General features: G+C 30.7%; 1 protein-coding gene and 1 long non-coding RNA gene across 2 annotated transcripts; one reads left to right on the top strand and one right to left on the bottom strand.

Moving 5' to 3' along the window:
- Positions 1-434: 434 nt before the first annotated feature.
- On the bottom strand, positions 435-1456 carry LOC126879869 (uncharacterized). Its single transcript, XR_007696321.1, has 2 exons — positions 1286-1456; positions 435-618 (listed from the first exon to the last, which is right to left on the bottom strand). It is a non-coding gene; the product is annotated as an uncharacterized LOC126879869 (long non-coding RNA).
- A 3366-nt stretch (positions 1457-4822) lies between these two features.
- On the top strand, positions 4823-11979 carry LOC126879866 (uncharacterized). Its single transcript, XM_050643182.1, has 3 exons — positions 4823-4986; positions 8004-8369; positions 11657-11979. The coding sequence occupies exons 1-3, from the start codon at positions 4926-4928 to the stop codon at positions 11959-11961; spliced, it is 732 nt and encodes a 243-aa protein (XP_050499139.1). The 5' UTR covers positions 4823-4925; the 3' UTR covers positions 11962-11979.
- Positions 11980-21248: the final 9269 nt, after the last annotated feature.

The raw sequence follows: 21248 nt of genomic DNA, 5'->3' as shown, positions 1-21248 counted from the left end.
GAGAAAAAAATTCTTGACATAAAGAAACTTTATTAATATTTAAGAAAGATCGACTTAACATATTGCCTAAGAAATATATCTTTGGTATGTAAGATATAATTTTCTAAAATATTTCAAATAAATTCTACTATAGCCAAAGAAATATATCTTAAACATGATTGAACTATCACTTTCTGGCAAACTTCAAACCCATTTATCAGAAAGAAATTACACTTGATGTTAATTAATTTTATTAGTCATGAAAATATATTTTCTACACATTAGAAAACTATTCTTTCTGAGCAATAATATTTCTTAGTAAGGAATATTATTATTTTACTATTAATAATTTATTTATTTAATGTTAAGAAATATATTTCGCAGAGATAAACGTATATTTAGAGTTTTAATATTTCTTGAAAATAAAGTGATATTACATACGGCGAAATAAATCATTGTGTTAAGGTAAAATCATTATTTATTAATAAAACAAGATATAAAACGTTATTATTACATACAAATATTTTCTCCACTCTTAAACCACTGGCTTCTACACAACAATAAAAGGATGGAGAGGCAAATCCAACTTCCTCAAATTTTCCTTCTTTTGTTAATAGCACTTTGTATATCAGCAATTCACTAAAACAAAATCGTTATGTAGAAAGAGTAAACTTACTTTAATAAAAAATTTTTTATAAAGATATAGATATTTATTTTGACAAATTTAGGAAATACAAAAAAAGACAAATACACGGCCCCACGTAAGAACTATTAATACTAATAATAATCAATCATATTTAGTTCAGGCATATGGCCTTATTTAACCTACATATATTTGTTTATTTTTTTCTTTTTGTTAATGAAATATTAATTATTTATCTGTATAATATTAAGTCACACAATAAACATTGTTAGCTAAAACAAGAGGGAAAATACAACCAATGTAAAGCATTGAAGCAGACATAATAATATGTAATTTCCTTAATTTTTATAATCTAAAAGAGACAGCATACCTAATCATTAAGAAATTTTATTACGGGAAAGTATTATTAGTTTACATCTAAGTCATTTAATACATATTAATTAATTCACGGTTTTCGGCAATAACATTTCTTAACCATAAACATATATTTCTTTTAGACTAACTGATTTCTTTATCTCAAATAAATTAACAGAAAAAATCCTCAGCGTTGCACCCGCCATGTTTGATATAGCGTTATATTGTATATTTTTATAGAAGACGATACATTCAAGAAACCTATTATAGTTGATACATAAGTATACACATGTTTAAAAAGGTACTTACATGTATGAAGTTCTGGAAGGTCCCGCAGTTGGTTAATAACTCCTTTCTTAATATTGTTCTGAAGCTATATATTATATCATTCTGTCCCAGCTTTAAATTGTGGCATATTTCCCAGTTAGAATAATAAGCTCCTTTATTTCAGAGTCGTCCATCATTATACCTAAAAAGCATATAAAGATACTATTATGTTTCTTTTTTAACCATTCGGATACGCAACAATATTATTATTACATCCTAAATTACTCAATTTACTTTTATTTAATACTTATATATGTACGTACCTTCAAAATATCCGTTAATTTTTAAAGTATACCAATAAATCCAACATCCATCTATATGAACATGAACATATCACGCCATCTTGACAAACACTGACGACTAAATCATAAATAGTTAATCTGCGCAATTCTTTTGTGGAAGAAAATCTCTTTGCAAGTAACATTTCGGCATTAATGACAAAGTTTTTATTTTATAACCACAGTTACTACAGAGGGTATTTCTGAAGAATTATTTCTTGTGGTTTAAAATATTTAATTAATTGCAAGAAAATTTCTTGTTCACAAATATAAATATGCATTAACTTAACATTATATTTCTTATACTGCAAAATATTTGTAGTTTTCAATTTAAGAAATAAAAACTTTAGGATAAGAAAATTAAATGTAGCCATTAATGCATTTCTTAGTATTGAAGAAATTATCTGTAAGAAATTATTGAGTTGTGTTTAAAAAACTCGTTTCTTTATATGTGAACCGGTATGTTTAAGTTAATAGGATATGTTAACTTTTAAGAAATATTGCTCAAAGAAATCGGTGTTTTAGGAGAAAAGAAATTGTTCTCTCGGTGTACGTACGATACATCTTTCAGAGCAATTGTAACTCTGTTGTATGTAGGTATATAAATTTATTTATATACCTACCTTTATTTATATTTTCACTTAACATAATCATTTTCTCATTATATCAAAATCACACCATGGAACCCTTGATCTTTTCAGATATGACATTATAATATAGACAATAACCAAAAAAAAATTTTGTTGAATTTCCAACATTTTTAATTGATTCACTCTATTTTTTCATTTAGATTAAAATTAAAAAATAAATCTCAGCTATCAACATTTAATAAATTTACTTAATATCAACTTTGGTCAATACAATATTCAATCTATAATTTCAATAGTTTAATATGTGACATATTCTTTTTACATTTAGAGCTTACAATCAAAATTAATTTTCTTCTTTGATCAAAACATGTACATTTCTTTCAGCGCAATTTTCCTAATTTAATATCAGTCTTTATCCATTTAACAATTCACACAATTTATTTTCAAAACAGTAATTATATTTCATTTATTTGTCCACTGAACATAGGCAACTTACCTTATCACCCGTTTGAATAATTTTTCTACATTTAGAATTTCAATAGTTCTATATGCGACAAACTTTTTATATTCAGTCATAACAAAAATTTTTTTAAAAAATTTCTTGATCAAGATATGTACATACGTTTTTTCAATTCCACTTCCATCATTTAATACCATTTCCTTTAATACCTCCAATAATTTACATTACAGATCTATAGATTGGTATTTCCTCATTATATTCGTTCGTTCCCTGAAACATATGCAACCGACCATTCCCTATTAGCATTTCTTCCAATTCTACAGCTGCTACTCTATTAAAATATCATATTTAAAAATTTTCTTTTTAAAAAATTTTCTATATAATTTTCAATAATATTCATTCATTATAACTTTACTCAAATAAATATAATTATTCTCAGTCCTATACAGTTGACAAACAGTCTATGACGTCACAGCATATGAGTAGAATTTTGCCTTTGTTTTCGGTGCATTAATGAATATATTATTACAGCTTATTAACCTTTATTTACAACTTAGAATTCATAACAAACATTTTTAATAGTTGCATATTCCCAATTTAATAATTAAGTTAAATATTAATTCACTCTGTCAAATTTTTCCGGTTAACCTCTCACCTGATCACAACAACCTTGTGCAAATTCCTAGCAAGGATGACATACATCCACATGTGATATATTTTTAATCTTAAGACATCGACTTATTGTCGATTACTGTACAGCTCATAATGTAGCAATAATGTTATTGAGGTTTTACACCTATTCAAGTGGCTAGTTTCAATTACTTGTACACTGGACGTAAGTGACCACATTTTCTTTTTTTAACTGTCAAAATTTCACCCTTTTGCATTTCAATCTAAGTGGTTCACTTATTTCCAGGTTTACACTGAGGATGGTCAGTTTGACCGAAAACGTTTTGTTGTACTTCCACTCCCTTGTGGATAAATTTTAAGAATTTTTTAATAAATTTATATACCTACATACAACAGAAGTGTTTACTTCATTCTACGTTGTCTTAACAAAGGTATACAGCCAACTACAGGGTTTACCCTTTTAAAGTTTCAATTGTAACTCATCGTAAATTTCGAAACTCGGAATACTTTGTCAATAATTGTTCGAAAGGTACTAGAAAACTGGAGAACACAACACAATTCAATTTGCCATCCAACAGCACAATATCTAGGTGCCAGTCAGGGAGATAGAAATATAGGCTATACGCTATGCTATACGACCGGAGATCCAAAGCATTTGTTGCGCGATATTTCGATACTATAGAAATTCTCTGTTGTAAAATTTCTAATCAATAAGTTAAACGACTAGAAACTTGTCTCCAATAACGGCTTGACTGGAACTCCAATAACGGCTTTGAGCCCTTTGTTATTAACTGTATTGTGAGGACTCTCTTTACTTGGTTGAGGACTCTCTTTATTGGTTTTGCATTTCTGTGATTAGATGACGTAAAACCCTGAGATAAGTTATTAATTTGAGCTAGCCCAATAAAATTTTTGTTACATTAATAATTAAAAATAAATATAAGTATACTTTTTAAATGCTTGCATAAAGAAAATAAGTAGAATCAAAACAATAATATATAAATATATATTCAATTATTTTGTTTTATGCTAAATAAATACGATTAGTTAGTTTTATGTTTTATTTGTTTCATTCTAAAATTCATAGGTAATTTTTTCGATTAGGTCAAGACGAACTTACATATGAGTGATTGAGCTAAGCTAAGCGATAACCGTAGACTCCCATAGTTAGTTGGAGTTTTATTGTTCTATATTAACTCCCCAATTATCTGTGCCAGTTCTATCGTTACAGCATCTCTTTTATTAAATGAGTAATTGGACTTATTCATACACTAATGCCGCACCCAGTACATATGTTTGTATACAGGAAAAACACCTTATCAATACGTAACAAAATACTGATAATTTTAATAAATATCATATCAAATATTTTTTTACATATTGTACATAAATAAATATTCCAATTAATTTATTTTATTCATAAAAAATTATTATCAATTCTATTACCTACTTAAAATTAAATCAATATAATCAAATTATCACGTCCACTTCAAATTTTTTTCTGGGTACTAATAAAATTTGTAGATTAATGTAATTTTTATGTTTATTAAATTATTTGAATAATCCTACAAATAGAGGAGTCCTATGATATTTCGCAGTATTATTTTGTAAAAAATCAAAGCTTATATTGTTTGTGTTATTGGTGTTATAGATAATTTAATAAGATGAGAAGGTGTATCATCCTTTTGTTTGTCGCTCTTTTTGTTGAGTGTAAAAAACAGTTACGTAAGTATATTTTTATCTTTATTTCACTCAGAACGTAATAGACCGGGCAGTATGGTCGCCCCCGCTCGCGAAATCATTCCGATTCGATTTTTTTGCACAAACTTACTCAAAAAGGGGACCTTATAACATATCCACAGTCCACAGGGTGCCGGGCGGTGCCGTGGTCGAAAAATTGTTTAAACAATTTTTTTTAAACACATTCACAAAAATAATTTTTTCATTCCGAGCAATATTTTTTCAGATAATGTGGGTCATTCTGAGCAAAAAGGGCCTCTTGTCATTTTTCTCTAAACTTAATTTTTGTCGAGTTATATGCGATTAAAAATTTGAAAAATGCTAAAATGGCTATTTTCATGTCTTAATAACTAGATTAAAAATTATTATTATGAAATTCAAAAAGTGACCAAATCAAGTTTCAAACCCTTTCTTCAAAGTCTTGAAGAGATTTTTGTCATTATTTTATTACAAAGCTGCTATTTGTAATTATTAACAATTAGCGCTATAGTCCAACTGTATCGTCGCCCCCGTTAGCGAAACTATTTCGATTAGATTTTTTTGCACAAACTTATTCAAAAAGAGCTCCTTATAACACATCCACAGGGTGCCGGGCGGTGTCGTGATCGAAAAATTGTTTAAACAATTTTTTTTTAAACAAATTCACAAAAATAATTTTTTAATTGCGAACGATTTTTTTAGATAATTTGGATTATTCTGTCTGAGCAAAAAAGGTCTCTTGTGATTTTTTTCTAAAATTGATTGTTGTCAAGTTATATGGCCATTTTCGCATTTTTCAAATTTAAATCGTGTCAATGGCCATTGCAGCCGAGACACATAAATTTAAATAAAAAAAAATTAAATCGCTTATAACTCGACAACAATCAATTTTAGAGAAAAATCACAAGAGACCTGCTTTGTTCAGAATGTCCCAAATTATCTTAAAAAAAAATGTGCAAAAAAATCTAATCGGAATAATTTCACTAACGGGGGCGACGATACATCCTGGACTATGGCGCTAATTGTTAATAATTAAAAATAACAGCTTTGTAATAAAATAATGACAACAATCTCTTCAAGACCTTAAAAAAGGGGTTTGAAACTTGATCTGGTTACTTTTTGAATTTTATAATAATAATTTTTAATCGAGTTTTTAAGCCACGAAAATGGCCATTTTCGCATTTTTCAAAATTTAATCGTATATATCTCGACAACAATCAATTTTAGAGAAAAATCACAAGAGACCTTTTTTGCTAAGAATGACCTAAATTATCTAAAAGAAATTGTTCAAAACGAAAAAATGATTTTCGTGACTTTGTTTAAAAAAAATTGTTTAAACAATTTAAAAAAATTGTTGAAACAATTTTTCGGCCACGGCACCCTGTGGATATATTATAAGGACCTCTTTTTAAGTAAGTTTGTGCAAAAAAATCGAATCGGAATAATTTCGCTATCGGGGGTGACGATTAGTGATGTTGAAAAAGTAACTATTCGTTACAAAGTACTCGTTACTTACGAATACCGAAAGTAACGATTACTATACAGAGAGGTAACTCGTTACTTTGATTACTTTGATTACTCTGATTACTTCGTACCAATCGTATCAGAGCGAGTACCCATTTTGATTTTGAGTATTGTATCTATTCGGTTGATATCGGAGTCGGACCGGTATTCCACGAGTGTTCGGTATCAGTACAGTTAACTAAAATTTTATCTATGAAGGGCGAAGGCTATGAAGAGTTTTATAGGATTACAGGGCGCTGAGAAGTAGCTGAAACAGAGGGAGGTGTATCATTTAACAAAGCATGTTTAAAAAGTTGGACTGCATTAAAATAAATGGTTTTTGAAAAAAAAAATAAGATCAAATTATAGAGCTCATTTTTAAATTTTCTTAAAAATCTTCCTTTTCCTCCATGTAATTTGAAAAAGATAAGAGATACGAAAAACAAATACCACACAAAAATGTAGGACTTTTTTGGATAAAAATTTTATTTTTATTTTTCATTACTGTATCTCTTATCATTTTCAAGTTACATGGAGAAAAAGGAAGATTTTTAAGAAAATTTAAAAATGCGCTCTATAATTTGATTTTTTTTCTTCAAAACCATTCATTTTAAACCCCTCCAACTTTTTTAACATAGAAATAACACTATAATAAAAGGTATTGTGGAAGAAAAAGATGCATTTACATTTTGGTGGATGGGGGTTAAAATTATTTCTCATTTTTCTTAAAATACATTACTTATCAATTTTATTTGCAGCATATCTCGCTTAGTTTTAATGTAATGGGCCTTTAATATAGCTCATTTTAAAGGAATTTTCAAGCACTACAAAAGGTATTGGTAGCATTATACACCTAAAATCGACCGTTTCTCTGTTATTTCAAGTTGAATACAGCAATTTGAGAATGTACCAAAAAACAAACTACTTTCACCTACCATATCTCTATGTGTATTATAACTAGAAGATTTATCAAGGCAAGTGTCTCTTTGTTTTTTTATAACCTACAAAAATGTTTAATATAGTTTTTTTTAGTTAGATGCATAGCTTTTAAGGTATTCGCAAAAAACCGTTCGAAAAGGTATTATGTTTCAATGAAAATGGCTAATATCTCAAAAAGTATTGAGTTTTCAAAAAAAATTATAAAACAGTTTTTGCTTAGAATTAGGTTCTCTAGCGAATTCCGTGGCAATTTTAATCAAAAATTTTTCCACCCCTAAGAAGGGGTGGGAAACACCCCCAAGATAAAAGCACACATTGGCATAGGGTAGACTTTGAATTAGGAGATAAGTAGAGGCTAGTCCCAAAATTTCATTAAAATCCATGAAGTAGGATAGAATTCGGAGGTAATATCATATTCTTGCTCCCATTGACTGGCGTAATAGCCTGGTTCTTGGTTTCGAATCATAGTGTATCTTAGGATCTACAAAAACTAGATGGACAGATCTATTTTTGGCCATTCCATTTTCATGAGAGTAGAAATTAAAATTGTTACAATTTATAATTATTTTACACAATTTTAGCACCATTCGTGGAACCATGTAATCGAAATGATCCGAAAATGGACGAGTGTCTGGCTAGAAACATAAAGAATCTCCAACCAAGGCTAGCAAAAGGTGTTCCCGAACTCTACATACCCCAATTCGCTCCATTGATAATAGAAAAAGCAGAACTTGAACCCAATAAACATATCAAAATTAGCATGCGCAATATCAATTTGTACCATATCGAGAATTTTACTTTGATCGACATTAAATATGATGCGAAGAAAATGCATTTGGATTTAAGCCTTGAATGGGATTTGATAGGGGTAGAAGCTGATGCGACAATGAAGGGGATACTACTGAATTTGAATTTGGATGCGAGTGGCCATGCCGAAGGCAATTTAAGTAAGTTTTTTTAATATCTCTGTTACAATAATATCAAATGGACACATTTTATTTCAAAATATAGACCGTTCTTCTTCCTCTTCATTGCCGCAAGTTTTCGAGTCACTAGTGTCTCTTATTCCCTGAAACCCTTTAAGCTGAAGTATTCTATATTTACTGTGTCATATAATGGGTCTATTAAATAAAAAGAAGTATTTGCTTTTACTTACAAGTATTTACTTAATAGTAATTGAATAAAGTTATTTCTTTAATGCTTTATTTAATTACTATTAAGTAAATACTTAAATACGAGGAAGTAAAAGCAAATACTTCTTTTTATTCAATAGACCCATTGTTACCCAATATTCCAACTTTCTTTTCTTTATAGTTATTCCTACCTCTCTCTCCTTACCTATCCGGCGTAGTATTTCCTCGTTGGTCACGTGATCCAGGTTATACGTAATATAGGTCGGTAAGCCCATATTTCGAAGGTCTCTGCTTTCTTCATTAATGTAACGGTCATTTTCCACGCCTCCACTCCATATAACAAAACTGGAAATACATAACACTTCGGATACAGATATAATTCTGAATGACCCGTTAGAGACTTTAGTTATATTCAATTCTCCAAAAATCCAGGACCGGATGGTTCCCGAAACCTTACCAAATAATGAAAGCAAATAACTTAAAGTTTTATCTCCAAGTTAGGTGTATTCAGCATATATTTCTGGATACGTAGAATAACACTTAAACTCACAAACTTTTTCTTTTCTAACTTATTAAAACATTTTTTTCAAACTTAGGCTTCTCCCACTAAAGAAACTCACTTTTTAACAGCTCTTTATTGAGCTTCTGTCCTCTCTGCATAACCAATCCGAAATCGGTTCTTATTCAACCAAACCGCTTGCATACAACGCAATTTCTCTTTTCCTACGAAACCAAATTTCACCATATTTTCATGTAAATTTAATATTTAATTATTCTATTTACAACACTGATTTTCTAACTATCTACAAACCGTATTTTCCTAATCCTTATATAATATATATCTGGTCAAAAAAAAATCCACTGTCTATAATTTTAGTCCTTTTGCGTAAAAACAAAATATATACGATTAATATACTTTCAGTAAAAACCGCACAAAAGATAGTCATTAAGTGCACAAATTGTCCATAGTTTCTCCGAATTAATTAATTTTTTAAATTACAACATAAAAACTACTTATACTTATTTCGTAAATTTGTCCTATACATTGAATATATTGCATTTGAGAATCATGACAATCATCATCATTCTCTTTGTCTTATCCCTATTCGGGGTCGGCTTCCCTAATTGCATTTCTCCACACAATTCTATCTTGGGTCATATCAATGTCAATCCCCTTTACCAACATGTCCTGCCTTATCGTCTCCCCCCAGGTCTTCTTTGGTCTTCCTCTCCTACTCCTTCCAGGAATCTGCACTTCAGCCTTTCTTTGTATTGGGTGATTAACGTCTTGACGTTGAACATGACCAAACCATCTTAACCTATGCTCTCTCATTTTGGCAGCAATTGGTGCCACACCTAGACTTCCCCTATACTCATTTCTAATTTTATCCTTCTTTGTCACTCCACTCATCCATCTAAGCATTCTCATTTCCGCCACATGCATTCGTTGTTCCTCTTTCATCTTCACTGCCCAACATTCAGTTCCGTACATCATAGCCGGTCGTATGGCTGTTTTATAGAATTTTCCCTTCAGCTTCATTGTAATTTTTCTGTCACACAACACACCACTTGCTTCTTTCCACTTCATCCATTCAGCCCTAATTCTACTGCATGCATTTTATACTTAAATCTATTGCTTTTTACAATCACTTCACCATCCAAAGATACCATTTTATTTGTAGCAACTCCATCTTTAAATGGACATTCCAAATACTCTGTTTTTGTCCTACTAAGTTTTAAACCTTTTTCCTTCAGAGCTTGCCTCCACTGTTCCAGTTTTTGTTCCAGTCTCTTTCACTATTTCCTACTAATACGACATCATCAGCATGCATTAAGCACCATGTAATGTTACCCTGTAGTTTCGCTGTTATCTGGTCCAAAATTAATGAGAATAAATACGGACTAAGCACAGAGCCTTGGTGCAATCCTACTTTCACATGAAATTTATCAGTCTCTCTCACACCTGTCCTAATACTAGTCGTTACTCCCTCATACATATCCCTCACAATCTTTACATATTCACCAGGGACTCCTTTCTTATTGAATGCCCACCACAGAATCTTTCGAGGAACTCTATCATATGCTTTCTCAAGATCAATGAATACCATATGAGCGTTTGTTTCTTTACTCCTGTATTTTTCCATCAACTGCCTTATAATGAAAATTGCATCTGTTGTTGATCTGCCCTGCATAAAGCCAAATTGATTCTCGGATATTTCGGTCTCTTCGCGTATCCGTCTATCAATTACTCTTTCCAATATTTTCATGGTATGGCTAAGCAATTTTATAGCCCTGTAGTTTGTACAATGTTGTATATCTCCCTTGTTTTTGTAAACAGGTACCAGTATACTACATCTCCATTCATCTGGCATTTGTCCAACTTCCATAATTCTATTAAATAGACCTGCTAGCCACCTTGTTCCTGTCTCTCCCAATGCTCTCCATACTTTCCCAGGAGTATCATCTGGTCCTACCGCTTTTCCTTTTTTTATTTTTTGAAGCGCTTGAGCCACTTCCGCGTTTGTTATTTTGGTGACCATTGCTGCTACTGTCTCCGTTGAGTCTACAGGTTGTCTGTCAAATTCTTCATTTAATAAGCTGTCAAAGTACTTTCTCCATCTATTTTTGACATCCCTTCCGTGAACTAGTATTTTATTATTTTCATCTCGGATACATCTAATCTGATTAAAATCTTTTGCTTTCTTTGATCTCTGTTTGTCTATTTTATATATCTTCGTTTCGCCTTCCCTGGTAACAAGTTGATCGTATAAGTTTGAATACGCTTCTGCTTTGGCTTTTGCTACTGCTACTTTCGCTTCCTTTTTCGCCACCATATAGTTTTGAAGATCTGTGTCGGATCTGGTTTCTTGACACTTTTTATATAATTTTCTCTTCTCTTTTATTTTTCCGTGTACTTCGTTTGACCACCAAGTCTCTTTTTCCTCAAACTTTTTCCTGACGTTGTCCCAAGTATTTCAATACCAGTCTGTTTAATACTACTGGCCATTTTTCTTCAAATTGTATTAGGGCTTCCTTTCATGTTCCAACAATATAAATCAACAATCAGACAATATAAACCAATAAAATTTATTTATTTTCAGCAAATATTAAGGCATCAGGTTCACTAGATCTTGACCGAGTATACCGAAAAGGAGTAGAATATTTGACAATTAAAAAGACCGATCTAAAAATAATAATTGGTAAATACGTAGCAGTGTTGGATGGACTTTTCGGTGGCGACAATGAACTTAGCCAAAAAACGAACCAGATTCTTAATGAACACTATAAACTGATCATAGAAGAATTTACACCTGTTATTGAACAGATAGTTAAGGCTGTCGTTTACGAGAGACATGAAAATTTGTTTAAGAGAATACCGCTTGATGTATTGTTTCCAGAAAAATAAATATACGTTTTAATAAAATGTGTCTTTATTTAATTTTTAGTTGTAACCTTCCATTATATTGCATTATGTGTTAAAATAGCTTGCTTTTTACGGAAGTTTTTTTTTAAATATATTAGTCCAGGGCGCATCTGTTATGAGATGGACGTTGAGAGGTGACTCATATTTTTTGCAGAAATTGCTTGGAATTAACTCATATAATAATAATTGAGTTATTCTTCCACTCAGAAAGGTCCGAAACATTGTTTAAATAATGAAAATGTCAAAAAATTAAGGAAGAATTTGATTTTTTTCTTCGTTTTTTGAATATAACTTTCAAAGTATTCACTTTCGAGAAAAGATATATAATATAAAAGTTGCGTAATTAAATTTCCTACAATATAGAATTGGTTAAAAAATTTAAAAATTGTCCCCCTTGTTGCAAAATAGCAATAATTGCGAAAAGAGCATAAAAAAACAAGTAGTCGAATTTTATGTTTTTCACGCATTTATACTACACTTAGGACCTTAATATTTTACACAAAAATAATTTATGATATAGTCAAACAATTCAGTAAATTTGATTCAGATCGGTTTAATAGATTTTGCAAAATAAATTTTGCAATCCAGCTTTCGCAAAAAAATTTATTTTTTCAAAATATTGCAGGACTGAAAATAAAGCAGACAGCAAGTTGATATTTATTTTAAATATAGAAGAATACTGTACCTTGCATTTGCAAGTGAAAGTTGCAAATGAAGATCACAGTGGTGTTCGATTCACACAAGTTGATTTCCACCAAAATTTCTTCCAACCTTTATCTAATTTATTATTTTCTTACTCTATATTTTGTTGTATTTTAATATTTTATTTCCACAAAAATCAAACTAATTTGATTATTGTTTGTGAAATATTGTTTAAACAATTGCATATAATAAACTTTTATTCTATGAGTTAAAATATATAAACAAATAAAATTTTTGCTAAAAAAGTGTTATTTCAAAGGACAGAGTATGTGTTTTTATTTTGCAATAAACAAATTTATTTATCTATATCGAAATGTACTAAAAATTAAAATTTATCAATCTTAGCAAAGGTCATTGGAATTCCCAATCAGAGCAAACTATCCGCTGTCTTGTGCGTAGCACCAAAAATTAATGTTTATTTAAAAAAATTCCTGACGCCGTGGTGGTTAACCGATTTTAATTTTGTAAATTGCAAATGAAAGGTACAGTATTCTTCTATATGTAAAAAAATTCAAATTGCTGTCTGTTATTTTCAGTCCTGCAACATTTTGAAAAAATTAATTTTTTTGCGACAGCTGGATTGAAAAATTTATTTTGCAAAATCTATTAAACCGATCTTAATAAACTTCACAGTATTGTTTTACTATATCATAAAGATTTTCTGGTTAAAACATGAAGGTCATAAGTGTAGCATAAACGGTTGAAAAACGTAAAATGCAAATATTTGTTTTCTTAATTTTTTTTTTCACAATTATTGCTATTTTGCAACAAGTGTGACAATTTTTAAAATATTTATAGTCCATATGGTCAGACCGTTCCCGTCTGGAAAAATTTCTGATTCGGTTTCTTTGTGGATTCCTATTCAAAATTGTCCCCTTTAAAAAATCTGAAGGGTGCCGGGAGAAATTTTTGGCAGAAATTGTTTAAACAATTTTTTTAAACAAATACAAAAGATCAAGTTTTTTTTCTGGAACATATATTTTTAAATTTTGTGGGTCATTCTAAACAAGAAAGATATCTTGTAAATTTTCTCAAAAACGCGAAAATACGCATTTTCGAGGCCTAAAAACTCATATTTAAATTAGTATTTTTGAGGTTGCCAGATACTTAAATTTAAGATTAGACATTCAGCTTCAAGATTCTGAAGAGGGATTGCGTCTGACCTTAATCTAAACCGTTGTTTTTCAATTGTTAAATATGCATGTCCATCTAGATATCTAGAAAATACCTAGAAAAAATTTTTTCTAGATTCTTTGGGCCATTCAAAATAAAAGAAGTTTGTTGACATTTTTATCAAAAGTTAACAGTTTTAAAGTTATAAGCGATTTAAAATCCAAAAATGCGTTCTTTTGGCATTTTTCTGATTTTAAATCGCTTATAACTTTAAAACTATTAACTTTTGAGAAAAATTTCAAGAAACTTATTTTAAATATTGAATGGGTTGCATATGTGAGTCCATATTAAATGTAGTAATGAAACACAGACTTACTCACAATCATTTAATTATACTTTGACGACCGGTTTCGATCTCTACATTATACAGATCATCTTCAGGTCGCCGTTACAAGTAGTTAAATGCTACAATTAAAGAAAACCAGAGTTAGAACATTATCTGGTTGCACAAGTGTTAACAGAAAGCCAAATTCGAAAAAAAAATTTTTTTTTTTTTTGAAATAAAGGTTTTTAACTGTTGACATTTCAGAATATTGATACCTACAAATGCACACCTATGAGTTAAAATGCTCATAAGCATATATGAGCAAATGGGTGTATGTAGTTTGTGAATATGTGTTGAAATTTAAATTATTAACAATTAAAAACAAATTAAACCATTAAGCAAACTTAAATATGCATCCAAACTCAAAATAATAATAACAAATAGATAGTAATATTGTTCAAACCTACTTACATGCCGTTACAAGGGATGCGTTGCCACTTAGTTGTTATCATATTAATTCGTCCAACTTATGCTAATTGGTTTGCTGGGAGGGTTATACGGTAAACAGACATGTTACGCAGGTCAAAACAAAGTAAATTTTTGAATTTGGAATGGATCCTGAAGGAAGATGCGTGCTGTGAAACAGGTGATGTCTTGTTAGAATGGAGAAAGACAATGCTCAAGTGGTTGTGTATTGAATGTAGCCAAGTATGAAAATCTTATTGTAGACACTTGTACAAATGTGATGGTCTTAGCTCGTAGATGTCTTACGATACGGGCAGAGGTCAAAGCATAGGAAATGACAAATAGGAAATTATTTTAATAATTAACTTGAATTATAATGTCTTGTTCCCGGTCAAATGACTAAGGGATGTCATAAATTTAATAAACTAGTAGGTGCCAGACACTTTGAAATCTATGAACTGCATAGAAATTATAAGAAAGAAAGCTAATTAAATGAAAAAGTAGTAAAAATTATCAAAAAGATTGGTTAAGAAACTGTAAAAGTAAATAATAAAAAGATCAGAAAAACAAGGGTTATTTTGTTTGAGCTATTGTTTAAAGGAATATGTTCAAAGAAAAGAAAAGATATTGGTAGGGTGTTGGCACTTACTTGAGAATATTTTTTAAAAATAAATAAATAAATTAACACATAACACACAGGATTAAAAAGCACAAAGACATAATAATAATTGATAAAAAAATTGGAGGTAGCACTACATTTCCCCAATTCACTGAATATCTTATTTTTTATTTCTTAAATTGAAGTTTGGTTTTTGTGTTATTAAGAGGGAATAACGACAGTATAGACATATGTAGGTTATGTGAAATGTCAAAAGTCATGTAGGAATAAAATAAAAAAAGGAATAAAAAAAGAAAAAAAAATAAAAATAAAAATAAAAACACTGGAATAAAAAAAGAAAAAAATAAAATAAAAATAAAAATAAAAACACTGGAATTATAAGTTGAGATGGTTGGGGAATTTTTTAAGTTTGGGAGGAGAGAAAAATTGGTGAATATTTTAGATAATAAATAAATATATTAATTAATAGAATAAAATGGTTTTATTAAAAATTGTGTTTTATTTATATTGATATTGATGTTCTTTCGATAGTACTAATATTGATCATATTGATATCGAGTCGAATGGAGTATCGCAAACTAAAGTGCATTGTAAATGTAACTTTGTAACCTATTTGATTAAAAAAACCGATAACCGGTTTTTCCAAAAACCGGTTTTTTTCGGCCGGTTATAACCGCCAGGTTAAACCGTAAGCAAAAAAACCGGTATAACCGAAAACCGGTGTTTTGTCAAAAACCGCCATCCCTAATGCTGCCCATCCTTGTATTATTCTTCTGGGTACTTCTGCTGTTTGATTGTCTTTACCTAACTTAATTTCGTGACCCAGATATATATATTTGTCTACCAGTTTTATTTGTTCATTTTGTATTTCAAGGTGTTTACTTGGTACTAAGTTCGTCATATATTTTGTTTTTGTTATATTCATTTTTAAGCCTATTTTATGACATGCTGTACCAAGTTCTTCCAACATTTTCTTTATTTGTCCCAAATCGTCTGTAATCAGGACTATATCGTCTGCGTAGCTTAGGTGGTGTAGCATCTCTGTCCACATTTATTCCTTTATCACCCCATTCCAGGGTTTTGATTGCTTTTTCTAGAGCCGATAAGAAAAGTTTAGGTGACAACGTATCCCCTTGACGGATACCTCTTTGGATTTTTATTTGTTTGCTGTTAGAGTGTAGTTGTATCGAGCTTGTCGCATTTTTATATATATATATTACGTATTAGCCTCGAATATCGGCTATCAATGCGGCTCTCGTTTAGTGCTTCTATAACACTGTCGAGTTCTACTGAGTCGAATGCGTTGTGGAAATCTACGAATGCTAAAACTAAGGGCTTGTTATATGCTATGGATTTTTCGATGAGTTGTTTTATTGTTTAGAGGTTATCGTTGGTTCCAAAGTTTGCTCTGAATCCAGCTTGTTCTCTACTTCGATACAAGTATAATTTCTTGTCTAATCTTGTGGTGATTACTCTCGTGAAAAGTTTATAAAGATGGTTTAACAGACTGATTGGTCGGTAATTTTCCAGATCAGTTTTTTCCTTTTTTGTGCAGAAGAATTGTTTTGGCTCTATTCCATTCAGATGGTATGGATTTCTTTGTCAAATATAGATTAAAGACAAATTTTATTTTTCTAATTAGAGGTTCACCGCCATTCTTAACAGCCTCGATCACTATTCCATCGTCTCCTGGTGATTTATTGGATTTCATTTTATTCATCGCTTGTCTAATTTCACTAAGAGTTATTTCTGGCATGAGCTCAGAGCCTTGAGTTAATATTTTTTTGCTTATTGCATCTTTTAGCTGTGTTTGGTTCATCCGTCTGCTTTTATAAAGTTCTCCATAGAAGTCTTCTACTATTGTTAAAAGCTCCTCTCTATTTGTTGTTATTTCGCCCTTTTTGTTTTTTAATTTAATGATCTGACTTTTTCCATTATTTAGTTTTCTTCGCAGACTTTTTAGGCCTTTATTATTTTCTATGGCTTGTTCGATTTTAAGTGTATTTTACTTTCTTAAGTCTTTTCTTGTTGCCTTCTTGACTTCTCTGTTTATCTCTCTCTTTTGCTCTCCATTTGGACCATTTCTTTCTGTAATAAGATTTCTTTGTTTCATTAAATTCCTGGTGTCAGTACTAAGTTTTTCTTCGTTCTTACTTCTTGGACAGTGTTTTCTCATGCTTTATCCAATGGTTTGCATAATATGTTGGTTTAGTGCATCTATGTTTTCGTTGAGAGTTATGTTTGTGTTGTTTCTCAGTTTGGTTTCGATGTCGTTTTGATATTCTTTAATGTCTCTAGGTTGGTTCCATATTGGTATTGGTTTCGTATTTACTAATTTGCGTCTCTCTTGTTTTGTGCTTATTTCAACTTCTGCTCTTACCATTCTATGGTCACTACCAGTGTTGAATGCATTTAGGACCGGGACGTCTTGGATGATTTCTTTTTTGTTTGTAATAGGGATGTTCACAAAAAATTAAAAAGTCATTTCAAACATGTAAAACGATTAAGAAACACCCTAGGAATAATTGTCCAAAATTTCAACAAAATTGAAAAAGCCTTTCTATAAAAAATCTTTATTAGAAATCTAGCATTATTTTAAATTTCAAGAACGCTTCTCTATTGGCCTGACGTCACTAGTTGCATACCCCAAGCGCGCGCCATTCTCATAGTATTACTGTTTATCTGTTTGACGTTTCAGGTCATTTTATTTTGTTCTCTTCTTGTTTTATCAGGGTTAAAGTGGAGTTTTATAGTGAATTTGTTTACTTTAAAGTGGATAGACTGTTTGTAAGGACATATTTTGGGTTTTACAAAAATAAACAAATAAAATGGAAGAAGGTTTTCAGAAAGCCGATTCGTATAAACTACCGACTGTAGTGTAGATGTAACAATGGTGTATGATTTATTGGCATCTTGTAAAAAAATAAATCTACCACAGCTTTACTGAGTGTATATTCCATATAAATTTCCATGTCTTCTTTAAGCTAAAAAAATAAATGCTTACTCCACAAAAAAATATAGAGAAAGTTGTATGCATGCATTGTACGCATGCATATTGTATACATACATTGGCGGTTATTACTTTACCTTGGTTAGATGTATTAAAAATATTTTTATTCTTCTTCATGTGCCTTGTCCGTTGTGGACGTGGGCTACCATCATGGCAATTTTAATTTCATTTGAGGCGTTTCTGAATAACTCGATCAATTTTTGTCCAAATCATTGGCGTAAGTTTTTAAGTCATGAGTGTCTTTTCTTCCGGGTCCGCGTTTGCTCTCTATTTTACCTTGCGTTATCAGTTGGAGTATACGATATTTATCATGCCTCATGGTATGACCGAAATATTTAAGATTTCGTTTCTTAATTGTAAAAGAGATTTCTTTTTGTTTTCCCATTCGACCCAATACCTGTACGTTGGTGTGGGTCGCCCAGGATATTTTGAGGATACGTGGGTACACCCACATCTCGAATGCCTCTAGCTTTTTCATTAATGTTTCCATTATTGTCCAGGCCTCTGCGCCATATAGCAAGACCGGAAATAATAACATTTTAGCAGCCGCATTTTTAGTGGGAGAGATATTATGTCGCAATGGGTGAAAATATGTCTCATGTATGTTGTTAAATGTTGCTATGTCCTTTTCAACTCTAGATCTTATTTCGGTTGTTTCGTATTTCGAGTTGACAACTGTTCCAAGGTAAAAAATATTTTTAAACTTGGGTATTATACATTTTCATTTCAACCAATCTTTTCACTAATTATTAATGATTTTAGTATAATATAAAGTCATACCTACATCCACATGTAGTTATTTCAAGGTTTACTTTTACTGTATGTATTATTAGAATACCGTTTTTAGGAATATCCCAGTTTAAGGAATACAAATTTGAGGTCCCGAAACTTTTTCATTTACTCTTTAAGGGGGTAGGTGCAAGGTCCAATGCTATTTAAATTCATTCATTTTTTTCGAATCCTGAGAAAAATAATAAGTATTTTTGAAAAATGTAAATGCAGAAAGAACAATTACATTATTACCAAGGGCCGAAAGTCTCTGGAAAACTTCTATAATGTTTATTTTATTAAGTTAGTTCTTTAAGTTAGTTATTTTAAGTTCTAGCTGCAACAAACCATTTCTTTTTCTGTCTTAAATTGGCTGGAACGGTAATAAACATCTTGTCAGAACTGTTTTTTGATGTATTTACACACCCAGAAACAAAACACCACTTATTTGGCTTTATTTTTAATAATTAAATACGTAAAAAACTGCGCACATTCAAATACACTGAGTAAATAAGTATACAAAACTAGTCGTCGATCAAAGAAGTTACGACTGCTGACGTCACAGACCGTAGCCTCGCTGCAGGGTACCGTTTTTCTAGCCTCCAAGAAAATCAACATTATGAACTCATTTATCTTAAAAAATATACATTTTTAAACAGTTTTATGATTGTTACGTTTTTATATACCTTGTAATCTATTGAATTTAACTATATTTAAAAATTAGTGAACATCCCTATTATGAAGTCAATTTCGTGAATTGTTTTATTATCTGGGCTTGCCAGGTCCATCTTCTATGTGGTTTCTTATAGAAAAAGCTATTCATTTGGACTAGATTATTCTGAAGGAGAAAACCAATTAAGGTCTCTCCTCTTTCATTCCTTCCACTGTTCTTCCAAAACAGTGTATATTTTAAAAATCTGACAATTTGAGCGGGACGTAAGGAAATGGGTGAGTTCCAAATGAATGACAGATCGAAAAACTAAAAAATACGTACATGATGATGGCGTATAAACTGTAAACGCCGAAACCGGTCGCCCAAAAACTGTTTAAATAAAAACCTTCAATAATATTGTGAGCATTAGACTTTCTATATCCTAACATTTTTTTTAAATACGTACTCAATATTTTTCAAAAATCTATCGAGTGGTACTAAACGCGACTTCCCACAGAGAGGGGTGGGGGATAAATTTAATATTTTAAATTAGTGTTGCTCAAATGCAAGACCAAGACGAGACTTAGAGAGTCTTGGTCTTGGTGTTGCACCAATACACCTGGTCTTGTTCTTGATCTTGGTATTGCACTCCCGGTCTTGGTCTTTGTCTTGGTCTTGCAGCAAGAGTGTTGCAAGTCTCGCAGTTACCCACCAGCATATTGCTATTTATTAAACGTTACTTTAGATCTTAGAACAACGTAACAATATAGGTACATTTTCAGCTGGACTTCACATACAAGGTGAGGCAGATAATCTTCCTATTAGAAATATCTCGACAACTAAAGACAACAGAATCATGAAAATTGGAATAAAGGGGTTTTGAAGAGTGATTTATTTAATGAAAATATTTTTATATATTTCCTACTTCAAGTTATACCGTAAGTTACTTATAACTTCGTTTTTTAAAATGAGACACCCTGTATATTTTTACATTTCTGAATCCTATTCCATGTCTTTTTTCTAAAAGTATGAGGTTTTGTAATGTTATATAGGGTAGTCTAAAAGATAATTACGTTTTCTTATTAATTTCGTAGCAATTTTCACATTCTATAGAATTGTAGTTATTTGACATCAAAAACTTTATTTATGTTCAAATGATTTTTAATATAGTCTACTCTTGTTAAAAATTATTAGTATGTATATCTAAATGTTGCATTTGATATACAGGGTTGGGCGAAACTCGGAATGAGTATTTTCTGAGTTTTCTTAAATGGAACACCCTGTATTTTAGTATTGTAATGAAATGATATTTTATGGTACCTTTTTATTTCTTAAGCATTCCCTAACCTACCTGCCTTAATTTGTGCTTAATTGTTAATCGCACCAACATTCTTAAATACGTAGGTACCTATTTTGATACCTCAACCACTATTGGTAATTTTTAGGATCAGTCTAGATTCTGGGATTGAAATATATTTATTTCCGAAAAATTATTTGCGATTGAATATGTTCACGGCCAACCTAATAAAATTTCCCGTATTTTTTGTTGCAATTAATATTTGGCTTGAATCACCAATAACAGACAAAGTAAAGCAGTTAGGTATAGGGAATGCTT

This window comes from Diabrotica virgifera, chromosome 2 (assembly GCF_917563875.1).
Source record: "Diabrotica virgifera virgifera chromosome 2, PGI_DIABVI_V3a".
NCBI classification, from domain to species: domain Eukaryota; kingdom Metazoa; phylum Arthropoda; class Insecta; order Coleoptera; family Chrysomelidae; genus Diabrotica; species Diabrotica virgifera.
The sequence above is the reverse complement of the archived record's forward strand: the minus strand, read 5'-3'. Positions and strand labels throughout refer to the sequence as shown.